Raw genomic sequence first — 24,966 nt, forward strand, 5'->3', positions numbered from 1 at the left:
TTATAAAAACAATCCCGTTTACCATCCCACCAAAAAAATTAAGCTACCTAGGAATAAACTCAACTAAAGAGGTAAAAGACCTCTACTCAGAAAACTACAGGACGTTGAAAAAAGAGATAGAGGAAGACATAAACAGATGGAAGAACATACCGTGTTCATGGATTGGTAGAACCAACATCATTAAAATGTCCATACTACCCAAAGCAATCTATAAATTCAACGCACTTCCCATTAAAACACCAACGGAAAAAAAAACAAACAAAAAAAAAAACACCAACGGCATACTTCACAAATCTAGAACGAACTCTCCAAAAATTCATCTGGAATAAAAAAAGACCCCGAATAGCTGCAGCAATCCTGAAAAAGAACAAAGTAGGTGGGATCTCAATACCAGATATCAAGCTGTATTACAAAGCCACTGTTCTCAAAACTGCCTGGTACTGGCACAAGAACAGGCATATAGATCAATGGAATAGAATAGAGAGCCCAGAAATCAGCCCAAACCAATATGCTCAATTAATATTTGACAAAGGAGGCAAGAACATGCAATGGAGCCAAGATAGCCTCTTCAATAAATGGTGCTGGGAAAATTGGACAGATATATGCAAGAAAATGAAACTAGATCACCAACTTACACCATACACAAAAATAAACTCAAAATGGATAAAGGACTTAAATGTACGACAGGAAACCATAAAAATTCTAGAAGAATCCAAAGGCAACAAAATCTCAGACATATGCTGAAGCAATTTCTTCGCTGATACAGCTCCTAGGGCATTGGAAACTAAAGAAAAAATGAACAAATGGGACTACATCAAAATAAAAAGCTTTTGCACAGCAAAAGAAACCATCAACAAAACAACGAGAAAACCCACTGTGTGGGAAAACATATTTGCCAATGTCATATCTGATAAGGGCCTAATCTCCAAAATTTATAGGGAACTCATACAACTTAACAAAAGGAAGATAAACAATTCAATCAAAAAATGGGCAAAGGACCTAAATAGACACCTTTCAAAAGAGGACATTCAGAAAGCCAAGAGACATATGAAAACATGCTCAAAGTCACTAATCATCCGAGAGATGCAAATCAAAACAACAATGAGGTACTATCTCACACCTGTCAGACTGGCTATCATCAACAAATCAACAAACGACAAGTGCTGGAGAGGATGTGGAGAAAAGGGACACTCGTGCACTGCTGGTGGGAATGCAGACTGGTGCAGCCACTATGGAAGACAGTATGGAGTTTCCTCAAAAAACTAAAAATGGAACTCCCATTTGACCCTGTGATCCCACTTCTAGGAATATATCCCAGGAAACCAGAAACACCAATCAGAAAGGATATATGCACCCATATGTTCATAGCAGCACAATTCACCATAGCTAAGATCTGGAAACAGCCTAAGTGCCCATCTGTAGACGAATGGATTAGAAAACTGTGGTACATCTACACAATGGAATACTATGCTGCTGTAAAAAGAAGGAACTCTTACCATTTGCTACGGCATGGATGGAACTGGAGTGCACTATGCTAAGTGAAATAAGCCAGTCAATGAAGGAAAAATACCACATGATCTCACTCATTCATGGATAATAGAGACCATTATAAACTTTTGAACAATAATAGATACAGAGGCAGAGCTGCCTCAAACAGATTGTCAAACTCCAGTGGGAAGGCTGGGGAGGGGGGTAAGAGATCAACCGAAGGACTTGTATGCATGCATATAAGCATAACCAATGGATATAAGACACTGGTGGGTAGGGGAGGCCGCGGGATTGTTAAGGGCGGGGGGGAAAAAGGATACATATGTAATTCCCTTTGTAATACTTTAAACAATAAAAAAAAGAGAAATTTCCAGATTTCTTATGGCTTTGAAGTTTTTGTGTACAACCTATGAATTTTTTTAAAAAATGCCTCCTTAGCTCAGCCAGCAGGCTCAGTAGTTAAACATCGACCCATGAGCCAGGAGTTCACAGTTCAATTCCAGGTCAGGGCACATGCCCAGATTGCAGGCTCAATCCCCAGTGTGGGGCATGCAAGAGACAGTCAATCAATGATTATCTCTCATCATTGATGTTTCTATCTCTCTCTCCCTTTTCCTTCCTCTCTGAAATCAATTTTAAAAAATATTTTTAATGCCTCCTTAACCAGGTCAGGTGATCAAAATTAATACCACCAATAATGTGTCTCTAGATGTGATTCCCTGAGGAATAAACATCATTAATACAATATTTTACCCAAAAATGCATGATCTGAATCTAGTCATAAGGCAAAAATTATACAAACACTTCAAAAAATATAAAACAAACCAAAATTGAGGGCCTTCCAACAATACAATACAACTGGCATGTACATGTAAAAATTCTAAATATCATGAAAGAAAAAGAAAGGTTGAAGAATTATCACAGAAAAAAAAAATGAACCTAAGAAATCTGACAGCTAAAAGCAATTTGAGATTCTGGAATGAATGCTAGATCAGAAATAAAAATTCTATAGAAGATATTTTTGCTATAATTGGCAAAGTTACTTTATGGCCTGTGTATTAGCTACCAATAGTAGAAAATGTTAAATTTATATTGTGGTTAGTATGATGAGAATGTCCCTGTACCTTCCATGATCCATGATGAAATATTTGGGACAAATGATCAAATAGCTGCAACTTACAAAAGCATTTAAATGCATGTATAAACAAATATAGCAAACTAAAATCAGTGAATATTGGAGAAGAGTTTAATGTATTATTGTTGCAATTTTGAGGATTTGTAATTTTATAAAATAAAGGTCCAAATTTTTAAAATGCCTTATGTTGTGACTAGGATTAATTGATTTTCACATTTTTCAATGATCCAATTATAAGTTAATAATATCACATTGTCTGTGTGTAATTGTGGACTCATAATGCCCCATAGAGTTGATGTATTTCAATGACAGTCATAGCTCTCCATTATTGTAACTTTCACCAATAGAACCCCCTCTTCTGTTGATTCATAAATTCTTTGGACATGAACTCATTAATGTTGTGTAACTATAGACTACTGTTTTAATAGACCTAAACTGAGTGTCCTGGGTAATGTGGTAACAAGGTGGGACTAAATGTCAGGAGCGTGTCTGAATTCCAGGTGTGGTTCAGTCAAGCAGTGGAGGATACCAGGCAAATCACATGCTATATTTTGATTTTCCATTTTTAAAATGCAGATAAAATATATGCACTTGTAAAAAGAGATATAAAGAGGATTGTATACTTGCATGATAGAGAATTGGCTCAAGATTGCAGGTTGGAGCCTAGTCATCTTACCATCTGCCTAAGCCTCATTTAATGATTAAATCAATAAGAGCCAGGGAAGAGAATTCACTACTGCTTCAGATGTGTTCCGAAATTCTTACAAGCTGGAGAGTGAAGAGGATGAGGATTAGGGAGAAATGAAACTGCAAGAATCCACCACTTATAATACCTATAAAATGCCTGCTAGGAAGTCACAAGGGGGAGGATCAGCCCAGAGTCACAGACACACTAGTTGGAAGAAACCCAACTCAGGCTATTATTAATCAGAGCTGGATTACCCAAAGCTTGGTACATTGACCCTTGATTCCATTCTAATTTTTGCTAAGCATTTTGCTAGTGTGAGGCAGTGAGGAGAGAAACTGGGAATAGGAAGGAATAGAGAGTTTCAGGCCCTTGGAAGAACAGAAGATCTCACTCAAATGCGGCAAACAATTGTCACATCTTGCTATGTGTCCTGTCCCATCTTCCCAAAATACCAGGCAAATTCAATTGTCATTTTTTAGGTGTAGGGAGGAACTCTCAAACTCAAAGATAACATGGAAACCAGGAATGACTAAAGAATTCACAAGGAGCCCTAGCTGGTTTGGCTCAGTGGAATGAGCATCAGTCTGCAGACTCAAGGGTCACGGGTTTGATTCCAGTCAAGGGCATATGCCCAGGTTGCCGGCTCAATCTCCAGTAGGGTGCGTGCAGGAGGCAGCCAATCAATGATTTCTTCTCATCATTGATGTTTCTATCTCTCTCTTCCTCTCCCTTCTTCTCTGAAATCAATAAAAAAATATATTTTAAAAAAAAGAATTCACAAGGAAGAGAGAGGCATCAGACTCAACCTGTGGCTGAATCACACCTACTGAAGGAGAAATAGAACAAAGAGAAGACTCTCAAGACTGTCCTGCTACAGGCATATGAAAGAATCACTTAGGGATTTTAGAAATTAAATATTGGAATTTCAGTAAAAATCAGTAGACGGACTGAGTAGGAAAGTGGACACAGTTGACAGATATTTAGAAAGCTGGATGATCTAGCAGATCATAACACAAAATGAAGATCGGATAGGAAATATGAAAGAGAAGACAAGAGAACTGAACAACACTGACAAGTTTGAACATCCAAATGGCATTCCAAAAAGTGAGAACAGAACAAGTGGAGGATAAAAGTAATTTAAAAGGAGGGAAAGGGAAGAAAAAGCAGAAGTAACAGGAGAAGCAGAAAATTTTCCAAAAGTAAAGAATGTCTTAAGATTGAAAGAACACAGTTCAGACTAAATGTGAAAGAAACTTGTTAGACACATTACTGTGCAATTTCAAAGCCCCAGCGATGAAAACAAATTCTTACAAGTTCCAGAGAGAGGGAACAGACTCATTATGTCCAGAAGACTAAGAATCTTCTCACCAGCAGGTCCAGGTACCTAGTAAACAAAGAAGCAATATCAAAGTTTCAGGTCTTGGGCCTATAAACATAAAGGAAGGCAAAACACTGGGAACAAAGTGCAGCATAGGGAATATAGTCAATAATGTTGTATTAACTATGTTTGCTATCAGATGGGTAATAGACTGATCAGAGCAATAACTTTATAAGTTATATAAATGTCCATCCACTATGTTGTTCACCTGAAACTAATATAATAGTGTATGCCAAAGGTAACTGAAAAATTAAGAATAAAGAAAATGTACTAACAAAATAAAAATGTTAAATACATTAGAAAATATGGCAAAACAGCATTTAATTAGAACGACAATTTTTAAAAAAATTTTGGACATACAATAACTAGGGAAGTTTAATACACAGAGAGTCTCTCTTTTAAAATGAGGTATAATTTACAAACACACAGATCTTAAGTTACAGTTCCCTGGGGTTGAAACAAGCTTATCTTCATGGAACCTAGATCCTTTAAAAAAAAAATAGAACAATACTATCACTTCTGATAGCATTTCACAAATGTTAACTCATTTAACTTAAAAAAGAAGAAGAAAGAAAACACCAGAAACTAGTAAGAGTGGGTAGCATTATTCACTCTACCTGCAGGTGAGGAAACTGAAGCACAAAGACTAGACAACTGGACAAAGACAAACAACTAGTAAATGGATCCAACCCTGGGACACAACCAGATTCCCAAATTTGGAGAACCAGCTCTCTGACTATGCCACCCAGAGGGAACAATTGAATGCCTCTGGAACCCACACCAGCTTACAGAGCTCTCCACCTCCCCATCCTCCACCCCCAGCTTTTCAAAGAGCAAGGTCCACATTACGAGCTTCAGCTTAATGATTTCTGTAGAAAATTTACCAAAACATGCTTTGCAGGTCTGAGCTGTGCATGCAAGGATAAAGGGGATCTTTTAGTCTGAAAAAGTCTGCTGCCTCCCATCTGTTCCTGGGGACCAGTCTGCGTGGAGTTCACCTTCCAGGTGAGAACTCATCTCACTGGAAAGACCCACTGCTTTGTGACACCCCCCGCCTTCTCCCTCTTTTCCTACAGCAAATGACGTTGGTGGTTTTAGAGAAGAAGTGTTGATCTTATTTAGTGATACTTGGACCATGGGAAAGGGAATCTGTTCCATTTGATAGACAATGTTTCTGCACCTACTATGTACACAGCAGATGTACGGTGGAAAAATTCTCAGGAGGACTAAGTCAGTTCTCCATTCTGAATGAATAAATGTTATGAAGGGATTTTGGAAGTGGGTGGGTGAAGGGAGAGGTAATAACATTGGCAAGAAAGGATTCTCGGTCCAAGTAACATTAATTTAGCACCTAGTGTATAGAAATATTATGCAGACGTTATTTTGTATTTTGGGGGGGAAACAGTCTAAAGGAGGCAGCTTGTTCCTGGGATAAATGTTAACCAGGAGAGTAAAGTACTCTATTAAAATAAGAAAGAAAATATTCGGACCAGATGTACTGTTCATTTAAATCATGTGCGTGTGGGGGTGGGGGAGGGTGGGGGCAGTAATTTAAAAGATTTTATCTATAATGCTCTGACCATAAATGGGCTTTTTAACTTTTAAAATTTTGTTTAATATATTTGAAGATTATTTAAAGCTTAAAAATAAGCTTTTAATCCAGCAGTTCCACTTCCAAAAACTTTATCTTAAGAAAATAAACATGAATATATATTTACAGAATCTGTTCAACAGAAAATTATTAACATTAGAGAAAAACAGTTAGCAACCCTAATGTCCAATAATAGGAGACTGGTTCAAAATATGTATGGTACATGCATACAATGGAATAATAAAATATAATCTATATTATTTATAATAATGAAATATATATTCACTATATAGAGATACTTTTTAACATTCATGTTCTAAAATATTTGATGACATGGATTATGTCATTTTAAATTTAGAAACAAGTAACAAAATTATATATATATCATGCCCTTATTTTTGTAAAAAATAAAACAATGTGTAAAAACAAATGGCTACATATTCTCAAGGTAATATGTATCCATATTAACTGGATACTGCAATTTTTCTTTCTTTATAAAATAGTTTTTAATATTTTATTTTCCCTTCTAAATTTTATTTTCTATATTCTTAAAATCCTCATGTATATTATATATTGAATTATATAAACGCAGATATACATATTATCATTAAAAACCATGTACTATTTTCTGTTCCACATTTTCTCCTGTTGTTTTAATACTGTCCCTTGTGCATGCCTGTGTTGTATCATAGTTCTTATGGTAATGGCTCCTTGCAGTTGCAATACACTAACAGGTCATAATTTATGTAACCTCATTCCAGTGACAAAGGAGACTGAGTCTTATTTTTTCCTATTTGTTGATGTTGCTTTATAAAACTGCTCTCTACGACTCATTTTCCTTGTTTGAGTTGTCCCTATTGAGGACATTTCCAGTAAGGGGAAGACTGGGTCTAAAGCGCCTTCTCTGTGGACTTTGCCCACTGCCGAGGCTGAAAGCTCACATACTAGTGAGTTGTTTTAGACTAGAGTCACTAAAGTTTCAGAAATGTTGAGGATGAAGGAAATTTTCTCTCTCTTAAGTATGATGAAGGTTTCATGGGCTTATAATCTGTTAAATCTGTAGACTTGTTCACATTACATGCTTTTAATTATGTCCATTTAAATTACTCAGCGTTGAAGCTGTTTTTAAAAGAGACAACAAAAATCATGATGCCAGCAAAGACTGTCCTCTTCCCAAACTCAGAAGTAGCCTTAGAGAGGATAAAATGGCTGGCAAGCAACTAAGGGTATGGGACAGGACACATGCACATGGAAAAGTCAAGAACATTGAGTTGTGCAAACAATTTTAACCCTGGTCAAACGTTAGGTGCCAAAGAGTAAATGAGATCTTTGGAACCAGAAATCTTTTCCCATTGAAAGCGACTACCACTGGTTCTATCTGTACAAGTCTCTGTAGCTGATCATTCCCACAGGACCTGTGTTTCTGAAAGAAAGAAAGAAAGAAAGAAAGAAAGAAAGAAAGAAAGAAAGAAAGAAAGAAAGAAAGAAAGGAAGGAAGGAAGGAAGGAAGGAAGGAAGGAAGGAAGGAAGGAAGGAAGGAAGGAAGGAAGGAAAGAAAGAAAGAAAGAAAGAAAGAAAGAAAGAAAGAAAGAAAGAAAGAAAGAAAGAAAAAAAAAAGAAAAGAAAAGAAAAGAAAAGAAAAGAAAAGGAAAGAAAGAAAGAAAGAAAGAAAGAAAGAAAGAAAGAAAGAAAGAAAGAAAGAAAGAAAGAAAGAAAGAAAGAAAGAAAGAAAGAAAGAAAGGAAAGAAAGAAAGAAAGAAAGGAAGAAAGAAAGAAAGAAAGAAAGAAAGAAAGAAAGAAAGAAAGAAAGAAAGAAAGAAAGAAAGAGAGAGAGAGAAAGAGAGAAAGAAAGAAACATTCTGGCCAGAGTTCAGGGAAACCAGAGTGCCTCAGCCCTAAAGGGCTGAGTACATCAAACAATCTTTTCTCTGCTTCCTTCGGGGAATGATTATAATCATGACACACAAATACTATTGTGTGCCAGGCACTTACTAAGAAATTCCCTTGGGCTTTTTTACTCACTTGATGCCAGTGCCTGGATTACTCATTTAATCCCCGCAAACTGTCTCTCACCTAAGTGCTGGTGTTATTCTCAGGACACTATTCACACTGAAAACACTCACACTGTGGGCTCGGTTAAAGTTACACTACATTTCTTTAAAAAAAAAAAAAAAATCCAGTGGGCTGAACTGAAATACTGTGTGGTTAGCTGCCAGTAATTATATTAATAATAACAGTAATAAAATAATAATTTTGAGTTATATGCTAGAAACTCTACTATGCACTTAATATGTATTAACTCATTTAACCATCGCTATGATTTTCTTTTTATTTCTAAACCAACTAGGTGTTCAGTTTGGTTTTTGTAAGAAATTTCGGACACCAGTTTGTGAGGGTAAAGGCAGTTGGGGAGAGCAAACACAGAGGGAGGTAGCCTGGAGCTGAGGAACACCTTTGATTTTTGGCAGAAGTTGCAAACCCATGGCTTTCTGATCAACCTCCCACTTCTCTGTCCTCTCATATTTCTGTTTCTCTGTGTTGAGGAGCTCACCCTCCTGGTGACTGGGCAGGCGCTGCTCCTCCTTCCTGAAGTAAGCACCAGTGAGATGTTTGGGATTTTCACACCACTGGTTCCCGTCTTGGTAGAGATGGCGATGATGAATTTCTGGTGTGTTCTATGCAGAGGAACTTAATGATTAAGGCACAGAGTTGCAGACATTAAGGCCCCTGCTCAGCTGCTTCAGGAAAACCATTCTCTTGCCTCCGTGGTGCCCAGGGAGGATGATCAGAATGGTCCCGGGAGTGAGGTTGGCCTACAGTTTTCTCACATGCTGACTGAAGGGCTTCTTGTCATGGCTCAACAGCTTTGGAGGCACATCTTCAGTGGGGTAGTATCTAGGCATTTTGCAAAGTGTAAGCACTTGGATATCACATTTTTTTGTCACTACCAACTGGTTTTGTGACAGCAGCAATAACTTTTTCATTTCAATCAAGGATTTAGCTACTGAATACTTCCACTTGTGCATGGCCTTTCTGGAATATATAGCCGACCAGGAATATCTGCCAATTCCTCTGACCAAGATAGGGTTTCAGTTGTAGTGGGGCTTCCTCTTCTTACTCATCTTGACCTTGGGGTTACCTTTCTTTTTTTAAAATATATTTGTATTGATTTCAGAGAGGAAGGGAGAGGGAGAGAGAGAGAGATAGAAACATCAATGAGAAAGAATCATTGATTAACTGCCTCCTACACATCCCCTACTGGGAATTGAGTCCACAACCAGGGCATGTGCTCTTGACTGGAATCAAAGCCGGAATCCTTGAGTCCACAGCTGATGCCCTATCCACTGAGCCAAATCAGCTAGAGCAAGGGTTACCCTTCTTAACCTTTTCACCAGTATCAGCCTTCTTGGCTCTGGGTTTCTTCTCCTTAGTATCTTGCCTCTCAGCTTCTTCACCCACCATCTTGCAGATGGGAAAGAGGCAATACTTTTCTAGGTAGAGTCTGTTTTCATTAGGATTAATGAGTAAATTATGGAACCAAGAGGGTAAGTAACTTTTTGGAGATTACAGAGTTTGCTAGTGGTGGCATTGGGCTAATCATTGACTACAACCAGATCCCCAAAGACGCACTAGCATATTTACGTAACATGTTTGTTAAAATAAATGTGAATTAAATGAAAATGTAGAGTAGTGTCAGAAGTGAAGGGAAAATTTTCAGAAGGAGAACCAGGTGCTTCCTGCCAACCTCCTCCTTCCTTGGCGTTACTGAGGACTTCAGTGTGGGTAACACCAATAGAGGGCACTGAAGAAGGTCATGGGCATTAGCATAGAACCTGCTACTCTTGTTTCTCCCTGGTAGTTCCTTCGGAACTTTTATGTTGTGTCTCCTTCCGAGTAAGGCTTGAAATCTAGAGTGACTCTACTTTTCCTTCCCCTAAGGCGTTACTTTAGAAGTGGGCAGACTTATCTGTTACCTTCTAAGATTCAGGTAAAGGTGTGTGGATCTAGTTCCTACGGGTTCAGCATTTTTACATCCTGGCTGTTTGTTGATCCTCCCTCTAGGCTAAAATACCTGCCAAGATGCTCCACTTGCAGGGCCCACAAATGCTGCAGATGCTAGAAAAATCCTTGAGGAAGAGCCTCCCTGAGTCCTTAAAGGTGAGACTGGAACAATCTCAGGGAAACAAAGGGTGGCATCTTCCTGTGACAGAGTAGGAAAGAGAATGAGCTGTTATTAGGCATCTATTTTTAATATATATATATATATATATGTGTATATATATATATATATATATATATATATATATATATATATATATATAATTTCAGAGAGGAAGGGAGAGGGAGAGAGAGATAGAAACATCAATGATGAGAGTCATTATCAGCTGCCTCCTGCATGCCCCTTAATGGGGACTGAGCTGGCAACCAGGGCATGTGCCCTGACCTGGAATCAAACCATGATCTCCTGGTTCATAGGTCAACATGGAGCCACGCCAGCTGGGCAGGAATTCACTCATGCTACAGCTCATTTAGTTCACATCACCTCTTTGCAAGGAGATATATTATGGAACCTCTTTGTACTTTCTTTGCTACTTCATGTGAATAAATTAAAAGTTTTTAAAAAAATAAGGTTTGTTCATTCATGTCATAGAATGCTCTGAAGTCATTAAAATTATTTTTATTTATTGGAAAAGAAATATGACTAGAATGTATTATATCACATCTATGTGATTTTTTTAATTTTGCAAAATTTGTTGTGCATGTGCATGAATAGTAGAAAATGTATTAAAAGAGTTTTTTCTCTTTTTTAAAAAATTGAGATATAATTGATATACATTACATTAAATGTGTATTAAATTCTACAATGGGAGAGTTCATGATTTTTATTCATAAATTTTATTAGTCTGAATATTTTACAATGTGATTATATTTCTAAAAGATACATTTATTGAGACAAAACACTAAAACTTAAAATTGCTTGGCAGAAATACTCAGAGACCTTTCAATGATAAAATTCCGTGAGTTCATAGAAATAAACCTGTCCTGATCAACCAAGTTACTTTAACATTCTTTCCTAATACAGGGGTGGGAAAAGTGGGTTTATAGTTGTGAGTACATGAAACAGAGTTAATAAAGCTATTGTAATAGTCATAACCTGCATGACTTTTTACACATAAACAACCGTAAACCTATTTTTACCAACCCCTGTACATTGACCCTCCCACTTTCTTGTGATGCTGCAGGTGTATGGGACCATCTTCCACATGAACCAGGGAAACCCGTTCAAGCTGAAGGCTCTGGTGGACAAGTGGCCTGATTTTAATACGGTAGTTGTCCGCCCTCAGGAGCAGGTAAGGTGTCAGATATGGAATGAATGTGCATCTATGTATGTATTTGCTAGGTGTTTATCTGGACCTGGCAGTGTGGGAGACCTGGGCATACAGAAATGAATCCCAGGAATAGTAAACAGTCCCTGTCCTCGAAAATTCCACAGCCTGGAAGAGAATACAAGTGAGTCCACAGATAAATTACAGCATGGTCTGAAATGTGCAGCAACAGGAGAATTGAATGAAATGATTGTCTAACCACTCTGCTGTACACCTGAAACTAATATAAAATAATATTGAATATCGACTGTAATTGAAAAATAAACTTAAAAAAGAAGTAACACATGTGGAAAGCTGATTAAAACTATATATTTTAATATATTTTTATTGATTTCAGAGAGTAAAAGGAAGGGAGAGATATAGAAACATCAAAGATAAGAGAGAATCATTGATTGACTGCCTCTTGCATGCCCTTCACTGGGGATTGATCGCACAACCTGAGCATGTGCCCTGACTAGGAATGGAACCATGACCTCCTGGTTCATAGGTCAATGCTCAACCACTGAGCCACACCGGCTGGGCTATATGGTACATTTTCATACTCATTCATTGTTTTAATTTGTTTTCAAGACAGGACCCCAAACAGCATCCTGGTGATGCTGAAGACCAAGCACCTTTCATTATTTCTTGCATTTAGTTTATGGGAAGAGAGACACCCAATAGTTGGTTTTGCTAATGTAAGATTATGTTGAGGAGATAGACAAAAGCTGATCTTTTGTTCAAGATATTAAAGCAACATTTCTCAGAATCGACATCTTTATTGTTTTGAATCAAACACTTTTAACTCTTAGCTTATGGGAAAAAATCACTTCCTATCTTTTAAAAATACCAACCTTGAAACCACACCACTAGTCAACTCACTAGTGCTAACTCACAACTTCTTGTGATACTGTCTTCCCATTAGAGAGGCTGCATGGTATTGTAACCAACTGCGATCAGTAAAGTCAATAAAATAGGGCATTTTTTAAAAACTATATATAGTAGAGGTTGCAGGGAAAGGAGGAAAATTTACCAAAACTGCGTGTTAAAGATAAATAAGATTTTTTTATAGAGGGTCAAGGCAGGACTTCATCCAAAGCAAACAAAATACCAATTGAGCGGCATAAGGTCTAAAATAACATCGTGAATTAGGGAAATTTAAAAGCAAAAGACATGGTTGGAGTTGTTATATATTGTGATAATTTTTTTAAATTAATTAAATTAAATAGTTAAAATATTTCAAAACTAAAAAATATATAATTATATTTTAATAAATTAAGCAATAATCTAAATTTATTAATATTAAACATTACTTATAAATTTCACCAAATTAAATAATTTGAAAAATAAAGGCTTTGAATTATTGATAGAAACCTAAATAAGAAATATTATCTGAGCAACTGTCAAAAATACAATCTTCTAAGATCTGGAAACAGCCTAAGTGCCCATCAGTAGATGAATGGATTAGAAAACTGTGGTACATCTACACGATGGATTACTGTGCTGCTGTAAAAAAGAAGGAATTCTTACCATTTGCAACGGCATGGATGGAACTGGAGAGCATTATGCTAAGTGAAATAAGCCAGTCAATGAAGGAAAAATACCACATGATCTCACTCATTTATGGATAATAAAGACCATTATAAACTTATGAACAAAAATAGAATCAGAGGCAGAGCAGCCATTAACAGACTGTCAAACTACAGCGGGAAGGCCGGGGAGGGTTGGGGCGCGGGAGGGAGGGGGGTAAGAGATCAACCAAAGGACTTGTATGCATGCATATAAGCATAACCAATGGACATAAGACACTGGGGGGTAGGAGAGGCCAGGGGATTATCAAGGGTGGGTAAAAAAGGGAGATATATGTAATACACTTTGTAATACTTTAAGCAATAAAACAATAAAAGAAAAAAAAATACAATCTTGCCCTAGCTGATTTGGCTCAATGATTACAGTCTCGACCCAGAGACTGAAGGGTCCTGAGTTGGATTCCAATCAAGGAAACATACATCTGTTTCAGGCTCAGTCCCTGGCCCAAGTTGGAGACCGTGTGGGAGGCAACCACTTGATGTGTCTCTCACACATTGATGTTTTTCTCTCTGTCTCTCCTCCTCCTGTCCACTCACGCTAAAAATCAATGTAGGGCTTTCCACAATAAAGATTTTAAAAATTCAATGGGGAAAAATCCTCAGGGGAGAATTGATGAAAAAAATATTTAAAATAAGGTTTTCCAGCTTTATGAGAGATAATTGACATCTAAACTTGTGTATGTTGAAGATGTACAATGTGTAGATTTGATACACACATATATTGCAAAATTATCACCACCATAGCTTTAGCTGACACCTCTATCCTGTCACATAATTACTGTTTCTTTTTTGTGGTGAAAATATTTAAGATTTTCTCTCTTAGCAGCTTTCAAGTATATATAATAAAATATTTACTAACTATAATTATCATGCTGTACATCAGATCTTCAGAACTTACTCAGCTTATAACTTTTCATTAGTTTCATCATTTATAGGTGGGTATTCTAAGTCTGTTATCTCCATCAATTTTGATAAAGACATGTTCACATGTTCTAAAAATCTTTGGACTAGAGCAAGATTTATTCCTCTGGCCAAAGATTTTGCTTGCAAATTTACTCTCTAGTTGAGTTTTATAAAGGTTAGAAAAATTATTTTATTTGAGGTAGAGAGGGAGCAATATTGCATCTTTATTTAGAAAATCATTATTGATGAGATTATCTTCTCACCATATTTTCTAATAGTTATTGCTGAGGAAACCAGTGTTTTGAGCTGAATAATGTGTTAGCTATATAAAAATGTATAAAATACTAGAGGCCTGGAATGTAGTTTTTACATACCTGCTGGAGCCGGTCCATCCTTGTTGCTTGACACAGTCGCTACAGGGAAGAAACATCTGCACAGCATATGTTTCAAGGGACCTGGCACGTATGGCATACTGTTCTTAATATGTTTGCTCCCCCTCTTAGCGCTATGTATTTTAAACAAGACCACCTCCCCAAGAAAGGTTGTTTCCCCAGGTGAGGATTTTTTCTCTGGAGTTAGGGATTAACAGGACTAAGGAAGTGAAACCCCCTAGTGTTACAGAAATACCATGTACTACTTATGAAGAACTTGGACTAAGACTGTTGGCAATAAATTTGGGACTTGTTGGGCCCACATCCCCAGGGGTCTGCTCACCAGGGAAAGCACCAAAGCCTATACCCCTGGAGACCCACCTCCACGGGGCAGTCCCAGGGAAGGCAAGCAGTGGGGCTGGGAGGACATAACCTTTACTGGGTAGGATCATCTCCTTCAGTCACTTCCTTGTAGCTTATCAGTAGAGCAGTGACCTTGGAATAGCCCTTATAATGGAACACAGAGATTAACCTAGACAGGATTAAATTCAACAGAACTAGTTTAACAAACGCCCTAACCTTTGGAATAGAATTGTTAGGATTAAACTCAACAGAACTAGATTAACAAACGCCCTAACCTTTGGAATAGAATTGTTAGGATTAAACTCAACAGAACCAGATTAACAAACGCCCTAACCTTTGGAATAGAATTGTTAGGATTAAACTCAACAGAACCAGATTAACAAACGCCCTAACCTTTGGAATAGAATTGTTAGGATTAAACTCAACAGAACTAGATTAACAAACGCCCTAACCTTTGGAATAGAATTGTTAGGATTAAACTCAACAGAACTAGATTAACAAACACCCTAACCTTTGGAATAGAATGGATAGGATTAAAATCAACTGGTATAAATACAGATGTAACAGGACAATAAGAACCAAACCTGGCTAGAGAACCTCGCTATGCTGATCAACTGAACGCTGACTCTGTGTCATTCCTTCTTCGCCGATTCCGTCCACACCTTTGGGAACCCCTCGACCTGCTGATGCTGGACCCCAACAATACCATTCTGTAAGTTTAAAAAATACATTTCTGGAGTTGGCACTGCGGCCTCCCCTGCTCCACGCTCTCGGCCCCTCTGCCCGGCTGTACGGAGCCCTTCCGGCACCCTCTCCTCGCTTGGGCTCGTCCTCCCGCCTCCAGTCGGCCTCCCCCACTCAAGCCACAGCCCTTTTCTCTCCCCGCGGAGCCCATGGCGTACAGTCAGGAAGGTGGCAAAAAGAAAGTCTGCTACTACTACGATGGTGATATTGGAAACTATTACTATGGACAAGGCCATCCTATGAAACCTCATAGAATCCGCATGACCCATAACTTGATGATAAATTATGGCTTATATAGAAAAATGGAAATATATAGGCCCCATAAAGCCACTGCTGAAGAAATGACAAAATACCACAGTGATGAGTACATCAAATTTCTACGTTCAATAAGACCAGATAACATGTCTGAGTATAGTAAGCAGATGCAGAGATTTAATGTTGGAGAAGATTGTCCAGTGTTTGATGGACTCTTTGAGTTTTGTCAGCTCTCAACTGGTGGCTCAGTTGCTGGAGCTGTGAGGTTAAACCAACAACAAACTGACATGGCTGTTAATTGGGCTGGAGGATTGCATCATGCTAAGAAATCAGAAGCATCAGGATTTTGTTATGTTAATGATATTGTGCTTGCCATCCTTGAATTACTAAAGTATCACCAGAGAGTCTTATATATTGATATTGATATCCATCACGGTGATGGTGTTGAAGAAGCTTTTTATACAACAGATCGTGTAATGACTGTATCATTCCATAAATACGGGGAATGCTTTCCTGGAACAGGAGACTTGAGGGATATTGGTGCAGGAAAAGGCAAATATTATGCTGTCAATTTTCCAATGAGAGAGGGTATAGATGATGAATCTTATGGGCAAATATTTAAGCCTGTCATCTCAAAAGTGATGGAGATGTATCAACCTAGTGCTGTGGTGCTACAGTGTGGTGCAGACTCGCTATCTGGTGATAGACTTGGTTGCTTCAATCTGACAGTCAAAGGTCATGCTAAATGTGTAGAAGTTGTAAAAACTTTCAATTTACCATTATTGATGCTTGGGGGAGGTGGATACACAATTCGTAACGTTGCTCGCTGTTGGACATATGAGACTGCAGTTGCCCTTGATTGTGAGATTCCTAATGAATTGCCATATAATGATTACTTTGAGTATTTTGGACCAGACTTCAAACTGCATATTAGTCCTTCAAATATGACAAACCAGAACACTCCAGAATATATGGAAAAGATAAAACAGCATTTATTTGAAAATTTACGCATGTTGCCTCATGCACCTGGTGTCCAAATGCAAGCTATTCCAGAAGATGCTGTTCATGAAGACAACGGAGATGAAGATGGAGAAGACCCAGACAAGAGAATTTCTATTCGAGCATCAGACAAACGGATAGCTTGTGATGAAGAATTCTCAGATTCAGAGGATGAAGGAGAAGGAGGTCGTAGAAATGTGGCGGATCATAAGAAAGGAGCAAAGAAAGCTAGAATTGAGGAAGACAAGACGGAAACAGAAGACAAAAAAGCTGATGTTAAGGAAGAAGATGAATCCAAGGATAATAGTGGTGAAAAAACAGACACCAAAGGAGCCAAATCAGAACAGCTCAGCAACCCTTGAATTTGAAAGTCTCCAATTTCAGAAAACATTAAAAAATAAGAAAATATTGGCAAGAAAAGTGTTTTCTTTTTGAAGACTTCTGGCTTCACTTTATACTACTTTGGCATGGACTGTATTTATTTTCAAATGGCTTTATTTCTTTGGTTTGTTTTTGTTCTTGGCAAGTTTTAGTGCGAGTTTCTAATTATGAAGCAAAATTTCTTTTCTCCACCATGCTTTATGTGATAGTATTTAAAATTGAGTAAGTTATTATGTCAAAAACTGATCTATTAAAGAAGTAATTGGCCTTTCTGATGCCCTAACCAGTTTGGCTCAGTGGATAAAGCGTCAGCCTGTGGACTCAAGGGTCCCAGGTTCAATTCCGGTCAAGGGCATGTACCTTGGTTGCAGGCACATCCCCAGTGCAGGAGGCAGCTGATCGATATTTCTCTCTCATCGATGTTTCTAATTCTCTATCCCTCTCCCTTCCTCTTTGTAAAAAGAAAATCAATAAAATATATTTGCCCTAACTGGTTTGGCTCAGTGGATAAAGCATCGGCCTGCGGACTGAAGGGTCCCAGGTTCGATTCCGGTCAAGGGCATGTACCTTGGTTGTGGGCACATCCCCAGTAGGGGCTGTGCAGGAAGCAGCTGATTGAGGTTTCTCTCTCTTTGATGTTTCTAATTATCCCTCTTCCTTCCACTCTATAAAAAAAAAAAAACCAATAAAATATATTTTAAAAAAAAAGTAATTGGCCTTTCTGAAAAAAAAAAGAAAGAAAATCATTATTGATGTTTAGAAATATCTGACCATTGCATCTGCCTGTTCCTAAGAATTTGCATAGCATGATACAATATGATTATTTCCCTACTCTGATTGGTTTTAAAAATCACAAGAAGGGAACACAAAGTATCTTTGCTTTGGGAGGGGTTTTGCTATTGTTTTCTACTGAAGCCATTGGAGTTAGCACATTTACTACAAGAGAATAAACTTGTACAAAAGACATTTTACTAGAAGTCTGACTCTGCTGTGCTTTTTGAAAGAAATGTTAAATTCTAAATGGATCATTTCTGTTTGAAATTTTATAGTAATAGTTGATTTAAGAATAGTTTATCCAGGATATTTTTATTGTTAGTTGAATAAGGAAGTGCTTGAGTTGACCTAATAATATAAATCATTCTTCAATAAAGGCAATACACCAAGAGGAAAACCTAATATTTTAGTACTAAAAATACCATAATATAATGGAACACTGACAACCATGTATGGCAATCACAAACTACAATTATTTCTGTTGATTCTACTTTTCCCAAACCAAACAGGAGATGGTAGATGACCTTGATCACTACACCAATACTTACCAAATCTATTCCAAGGACCCCAAGAACTGTCATGAATTCCTTGGCTCACCAGAAGTCATAAACTGGAAACAACATTTGCAGATTCAAAGTAAGGGGATTGGAATGTGTTCCAGTTGCTGGGATTTTCCATGTCTATACACTTTTCATTTTGAATAACACCCCTACATTCCATATATCTTTACTTCAAGCCCCATTAGTTATTAGTTACTAGAGGCCCGGTGCACAAAATTTGTGCATGGGGGAGGGTCCCCTCAGCCCAGCCTGCACTCTCTCCAATCCGGGACCCCTTGGGGAATGTCCAACTGCTGGTTTAGGCCCAATCCCGGAGATTGTGCCTATACCGGCAGTCAGACATCCCTCTCACAATCCTAGACTGCTGGTTCCTAATCGCTCACCTGCCTGCCTGCTTGGTTGCCCCTAACTGCCCCCGCCCCAACAGCCTGATCACCCCTCACTGCCTCTGTGTGCCAGCCTGATCACCCCTCACTGCCTCTGCATGCCAGCCTGATTGCCCCTAACTGCCCCCTGTTGCCAGCCAGGTTGCCCCCAATTGCTTCCTCCTTGCTGGCCTGGTTGCTTCTAACTGCTCCCCACCACTGGCCTGGTTGCCCCCAACTTCCACCCCGCCAGCCTGGTCACCCCCAACTGCATCCCCCCACCAGTTGGTCGCCCCTCATGCCCCTCCCCCCACTGACCTGGTCGCCCCACAGAGCCTGCTATTCAGTTATTTGGTTGTCCCTCACTAACCCCCCTGCAGGCCTGGTCGTAGGCAGCCGTCTTGTGAGGGTGTGAGGGTTAATTTGCCTATTACCTCTATTATATGGGAGGATGTAATCTAGAGCAAGTAACAACCTGTCTGTGGATCAGTTTCCTCCTGGGTAAAGTGAGGATTATGATAGTATTTAAAATATAGAGCCTTTGAATGATTAAATCAGATATTGAATGAGAAGTGCTTGGCACCCTCTATGTCTGGTTTTATCATTTGGTTTTCAAACCATCCCGAAACAATGACTTAAAACAGCAATAATTTATTAGCTCACAATTTGGTGTGGTAACAATTTATATTTTAAAATTTATTTATTTTTTTTAATATATTTTATTGATTTTTTTACAGAGAAGAAGGGAGAGGGATAGAAACATCAATGAGAGAGAAACATCGATCAGCTGCCTCCTGCACACCCCCTACTGGGGATGTGCCCGCAACCAAGGTACATGCCCTTGACCGGAATCGAACCTGGGACCCTTGAGTCCGCAGGCCGACGCTCTATCCACTGAGCCAAACCGGTTAGGGCTTAAAATTTATTTTTATTTTTTTCAGAGAGGAAAGGAGAGGGAGAGAGACAGAAATATCAACGTGTTGAATGAGAATCATTGATTGTCTGACTCTTGCACACCTCCACTAGGGATAGAGCCTGCAACCTGACCATATACCCAGACCAGGAATAGAACTGTGACCTCCTGGTTATAGGTTCAACCACTGAGTCATGCCAGTCAGGCATGAGGCAGCAATTTAGATGGGACTCATCTGGGTGATTCTTTGGCTAGCTCCCCCTAGATTCATCCATGTGGCTGCTATCCACAGGGGTTTGTCTATGAGCTGGTAGAACTAGTTAGACACCGCCCCAGGCCTGGCTATAGCTGGCTTTGCTTGTGCTGGCGGAAATGGATTGGGCAACATATAGAAGTCACAGAGTTTTCAAAAGCAGAAAGAGAAGGCAAGAAAAAGAAAATAAAAAATAAAGAGAGGGCAAGACTCAGTGCACCATTACTTTTCAAGCTTCTTGTTAAATTACATTTACTATTGTTGCACTGGCTAAAGCAAGTTTCATGGTTAAGCTCAGAGTCATTTCAGGAGGAAAAATCAGGGTAGTAAGGAAAATACAACCCTCTCAAAACCATTGCAGCAACACCCTATGGCATGCAGTGCATAGGCTTGTTTGATACATTTTGGTTATCACGATTATACCTCATCAACTTTGATAGTCATGACTGTACTGTGTAGTCCCAATTTTTAATTTAAAAAATGTGGGAGTAATTTAGCCTCAATCCTATAGAGGCCATGTCATGATTGAACATGGGTTTTGAGGACTCTAAACCACAAACTTTCCAGCCCCTAGGCAACACAGAAAGGAAGAGTGATACCTCATGTTATTCCTCTTTTCTTCATCTAGGTTCACAATCCAACCTGGATGAGGTGATAGAAAATCTTGTAGCTGTTAAACTGAGTCAGGTCAAGCGAACACAATGCTTCCTCTATATGATCCTTCAGACAGCAAAGAAATTGGTGCCTTCCCTGCTGAATGCAAAGAAGTTATCTCCAAGTGGGGGCACGCATGATTCCATGTAAGTCTGAAGCTCTATGTATCTCTCAGGAGCCCATGCATTCGTTTTCCAGCTGCTGTGAAAAATGGCCTCAAACTGGGGTGGCTTGGAACCACAGAAATTTATTCTCTGAAGTCACTGTGTTGGCAAGCCATTGTTCTCTTCAAAGCCTCTAGGAGAGAGTCTTTCCTTGCCTCTTCCAGCTTCTGGTGGCTCTAAGCATTCTTTGTCTTGTGGCTGCATCACTCAAGTCTCTGGTGTGCTCACATGGCCTTCTCTGTGTGTGTGTCTTCTCTTCTGTCTATTATAAGGACTGTCATTGGATTTAAGGTCCAGGATGATTTCATATTGAAACCTTTAATTTATTTACATCTGCAAACACCCTTTTTGAAATATGGTCATGTTTTCAGGTTCCTGGTGGAAATACGTTTGAGTGGACACACCATTCAGCACATTATACCTCCCAACTTCTTTTTCAGTTTTTGCTTAGACTCCCTATAATCCATTTTCTGCAAAGCACCCAAACTAATCTTTTAAAAAACAAAAATTAGAGCATGTCCCTCTCCTCTTCAAAGACTCTAGTATTCCTGTCTCACCTTGAAATAATTCTGAACTCCTTCATGGTCCTATGAGAGCCAGCATCCATTTACCTTCTAGGCCTCATCTCCCTTGCTTATGCCCCCAGCAACACTGGTCTTCCTCCCACTGTTGATCATTGAAAAATCAGGCCCTTTCAATCAGGTTTTCCCTCTGCCTAAACTTTAGGCCCTAAAGTGTCTTTCCCTTCACTCCACCTTTTTTTTTAACTCTCATGACTTCTTTTGTTATTCGGGACTTCTCCAATGTCACCTTACCATAGAGTCCTGGTTATACCATCCACCTGAAGTCACTTCCCAGTTATTTTCCACACATGACTCAGTTTTATATTTTTCATAGCACTGATGATTATTTGTAATTAGCTAACTTAGTTAACCTATATGTTTATTTGATGTTTGAATTCTGCCCAACAATATTGTAACTGCAGACACCTTCTCTATCTTGTTTAATGATAGAGCCTTAATAGCTATAATAGTGTCTGCTATGTAGTAGGCGCTTAACAAATACGTTTTGCGAATTTGCTTCACAGAACAAAAGATTTCCAATAAAGAGAACTTGGACCAATTATACATTTTTTTCCCATTGGTGCTTTACTGAACACTGAAGAAAATTAAAAAGTGATGGCAGAGATTTGATCTGGAGACACCCAAACCCTTGGCCCTCTCTGTGTTAATATGCTTAGAAAAGCTTTATTTGCATGGCATTGCACATTCCACCTGAAAGATACTGCCAAATCTATCAACTCATTTGATTTTCTTGTCCATCCCATGAGATAGACAAGGTAGGAGATATTATCCATCTCCTGCCGGAAACCAGGCTCAGATGAAAAAATCACTTGTTCAGGTCACATGGAAGGTCAAGCGTAACTGGGCCTTGAGTCTTCATCTTCTAGTTCTACATTGTGGGTTCTTTCCAAGACACTTGCTGAAGCCCCTAATACCATAGCAGAAGCCTTCAGGCTTCAGTGTTCTGTGCCTCAGGGGCTGCCTGCGCTCCACATCACTGCCCCTCTCTGGACTTGAGCTTCCCCACCAACATTCTAAGAGTCCAGGATTCTCATCTCTTATTTTACCTACAGCTCATTAACATGTGCATCAGAGCACTTGTTTAATTTCTTGAAAACATTTTACTTCTAGGTAAAATGAGAATAAGAACACCTACCCTACCTAGTTTTGGAGAGTGATGGCCAGGGCCAAATAAAACAATTGCAGCTAATCTCTGTGGGGTGCTCACTCTCTGACAGGTACTGGTTCGTTGATCTCCATGGGCTCGTGTAAGCCTCACGATGATTCTAGGAGGGAGGTGTCATTATCATCCCTAGTTATTAGATGACAAAATAAAGGAAATGAGGGATTAAATAATCAGCCCCAAGTCACACAAGTAGTCAGTTGATGAACCTAGGCAGTGTGGCTGCAACGCACAAACCCTTAAATGTACGCCTAATTGCCTCTTGACACTATCTGCGTGGAAACAAATATAATACTTCGCAATACGTATGATATTTGGGCTGTTCTTTTCCCTTGTTCCCAATAGCAACCAAGAGATGTTTAAACTCTCATCCCTGGATGTCACACATGCTGCCCTGGTGAATAAATTCTGGCATTTCGGCGGCAATGAGAGGAGCCAGAGATTCATTGAGCGCTGTATCCAGACCTTCCCCTCCTTCTGTCTGCTGGGGCCCGAGGGGACCCCTGTGTCCTGGACCCTGATGGACCAGACAGGAGAGCTGCGGATGGCAGGCACTGTGCCTGAGTACCGAGGACACCGTCTCGTCTTTCACGTCATCTGTGCCCAGATCCAGGCTCTGGAGAAACTTGGCTTCCCCATGTATTCCCACGTGGATAAAGCCAACCACAGCATGCTAAGACTGAATCTCAAAATCCAGTGTGTCCCTATGCCCTGTGACTGGAACCAGTGGCAATGTGTGCCTCTGTGACAAGACAGTGTTGGGTGGGCTGCTCTTGTAGCAGGAGGAACATATGGATGAATGGACAGAAAGAATACATTGTCATCAGTGGTAATGAAGTGGTCTCTCAGGACAGGCTCAATCTTAATACTCCACCTTCCTAGGCTCCCCCTAGCTTCCTCCTTGGAAAGCTGCCCAGCCAGCATAGCTCCCATATTTCCAGGGTCTTCCTCACACTTCATATCAGTTGCATGTTTTCCTATGTTGTCCTTCCTGGAACTCTTGTTCATTGATTGACTCTTGCCAATTTGCCAGGAGGTGGTAATATTTGCTGGGTTCTATAATTTTTCCTTCTGGCTTTCTTTTTAATGTTGGCAGGAGAGTAATCTATCTTTTCAGCTGGTCATCCTTCCCCAGGTCACATCTCAAGCCTTATATTATAATCACATGAAATATAACACACACACACATATCATATAACTTGAGGGTATTATGCAAATGAAATAAGTCAGATGGAGAAAGACAAATACTGTATAATATCATTCATGTGTGGAATATTAAAACAAACAAATGAAACAAAACTCATGGACACAAACTGCAGATTGGTGGTTATCGGATGGAAAGGGGGTAGAAGGGCAAAACAGTAAATGGGATCAATTATATGGTGACAGAGGGAAACTAAACCTTTCCTGGTGAGCATGCTGTAGTGTATACAGATGTTGAATTATAATGTTGTATACATGACACTTATATAATGTTATAAACCAATGTTACTACAATTAAAAAAGAGAGAGAGAGGGAGAACCAAGATGGCGGCATAGGTTAACGCCGGAGTTTGCTGCTTTGAACAACTACTTCAAAAGTGAAACTAAAAGACGGACCGGACATCACCCAGAACCACAGGAACGCTGGCTGAGTGGAAGTCCTACAACTAGGAGGAAAGAGAAACGCATACGGACACTCAGAGGAGGCGCAGTGCTGAAGTCAAATTCTGAGGTGTGGAGTGCATGGAGCGGGCTGGCAGCGGAGGGCGCGGTTGGCGTTTTCAGTCGGAGGGAGTCGCAGACTCTGAGCTCCAGATACAGGTGAGTCTTTAGGGACCCAGACTCAAACGGGAGAAGCGGGACTGTCTGGCTTCGGTCAGAGCGAGTGCAGCTTTCTCTCCGAGCTTTGCAGCGGGTGCTGGGACTCAGAGAGGCAGAGACCCTGGGGACAGGACTGAGAGCCACCATAACTGCTCTCTCTGGCCCACCCTGTTGGTCCTATTCGATCCCCCCCTGCCCAAGCCCTGCACAGAGGCATTTGCCGGATAGCCTCAGGCAAAGGCTAGATTAGCACCTCCCTAGAGGACAGAAGTTCTCTCACTACTGACACAGCTGATTCTCATAGCCACTTGGCCTGGAGGTCAAACCCTCCCTGGGATTAGCTACAACAATCAAGGTTTAACTATAAGACTGCGAACAAAGACCACTAGGGGGTGCACCAAGGAAGCATAACAAAATGCGGAGACAAAGAAACAGGACAAAATTGTCAATGGAAGATATAGAGTTCAGAACCACACTTTTAAG

The 24,966-nt window shown here is 39.5% G+C and overlaps 2 protein-coding genes and 1 pseudogene across 5 annotated transcripts; 2 read left to right on the forward strand and 1 right to left on the reverse strand.

The window, feature by feature from the left end:
- Positions 1–5,578: 5,578 nt before the first annotated feature.
- On the forward strand, positions 5,579–24,154 carry LOC132241132 (glycine N-acyltransferase-like). 4 transcript variants are annotated; one of them, XM_059709271.1, is made up of 6 exons: positions 5,579–5,694; positions 10,343–10,438; positions 11,524–11,631; positions 18,535–18,661; positions 20,745–20,916; positions 23,026–24,154. In XM_059709271.1, the coding sequence occupies exons 2-6, from the start codon at positions 10,361–10,363 to the stop codon at positions 23,426–23,428; spliced, it is 888 nt and encodes a 295-aa protein (XP_059565254.1). In that variant the 5' UTR covers positions 5,579–5,694; positions 10,343–10,360; the 3' UTR covers positions 23,429–24,154. The 4 variants fall into 4 exon arrangements, with proteins under 4 accessions (XP_059565254.1, XP_059565256.1, XP_059565257.1 ...); XM_059709272.1 differs by lacking the exon at positions 5,579–5,694 and adding an exon at positions 9,956–10,059; XM_059709273.1 differs by lacking the exon at positions 10,343–10,438.
- On the reverse strand, positions 8,595–9,742 carry LOC132241923 (large ribosomal subunit protein eL6-like; annotated as a pseudogene).
- On the forward strand, positions 15,741–17,465 carry LOC132241130 (histone deacetylase 2-like). The gene has a single exon (XM_059709269.1). It carries the CDS (start codon positions 15,766–15,768, stop codon positions 17,230–17,232), a length of 1,467 nt encoding a protein of 488 aa, XP_059565252.1. The 5' UTR covers positions 15,741–15,765; the 3' UTR covers positions 17,233–17,465.
- Positions 24,155–24,966: the final 812 nt, after the last annotated feature.

The sequence above is a fragment of the Myotis daubentonii genome, chromosome 9, assembly GCF_963259705.1.
Source record: "Myotis daubentonii chromosome 9, mMyoDau2.1, whole genome shotgun sequence".
NCBI lineage: Eukaryota > Metazoa > Chordata > Mammalia > Chiroptera > Vespertilionidae > Myotis > Myotis daubentonii.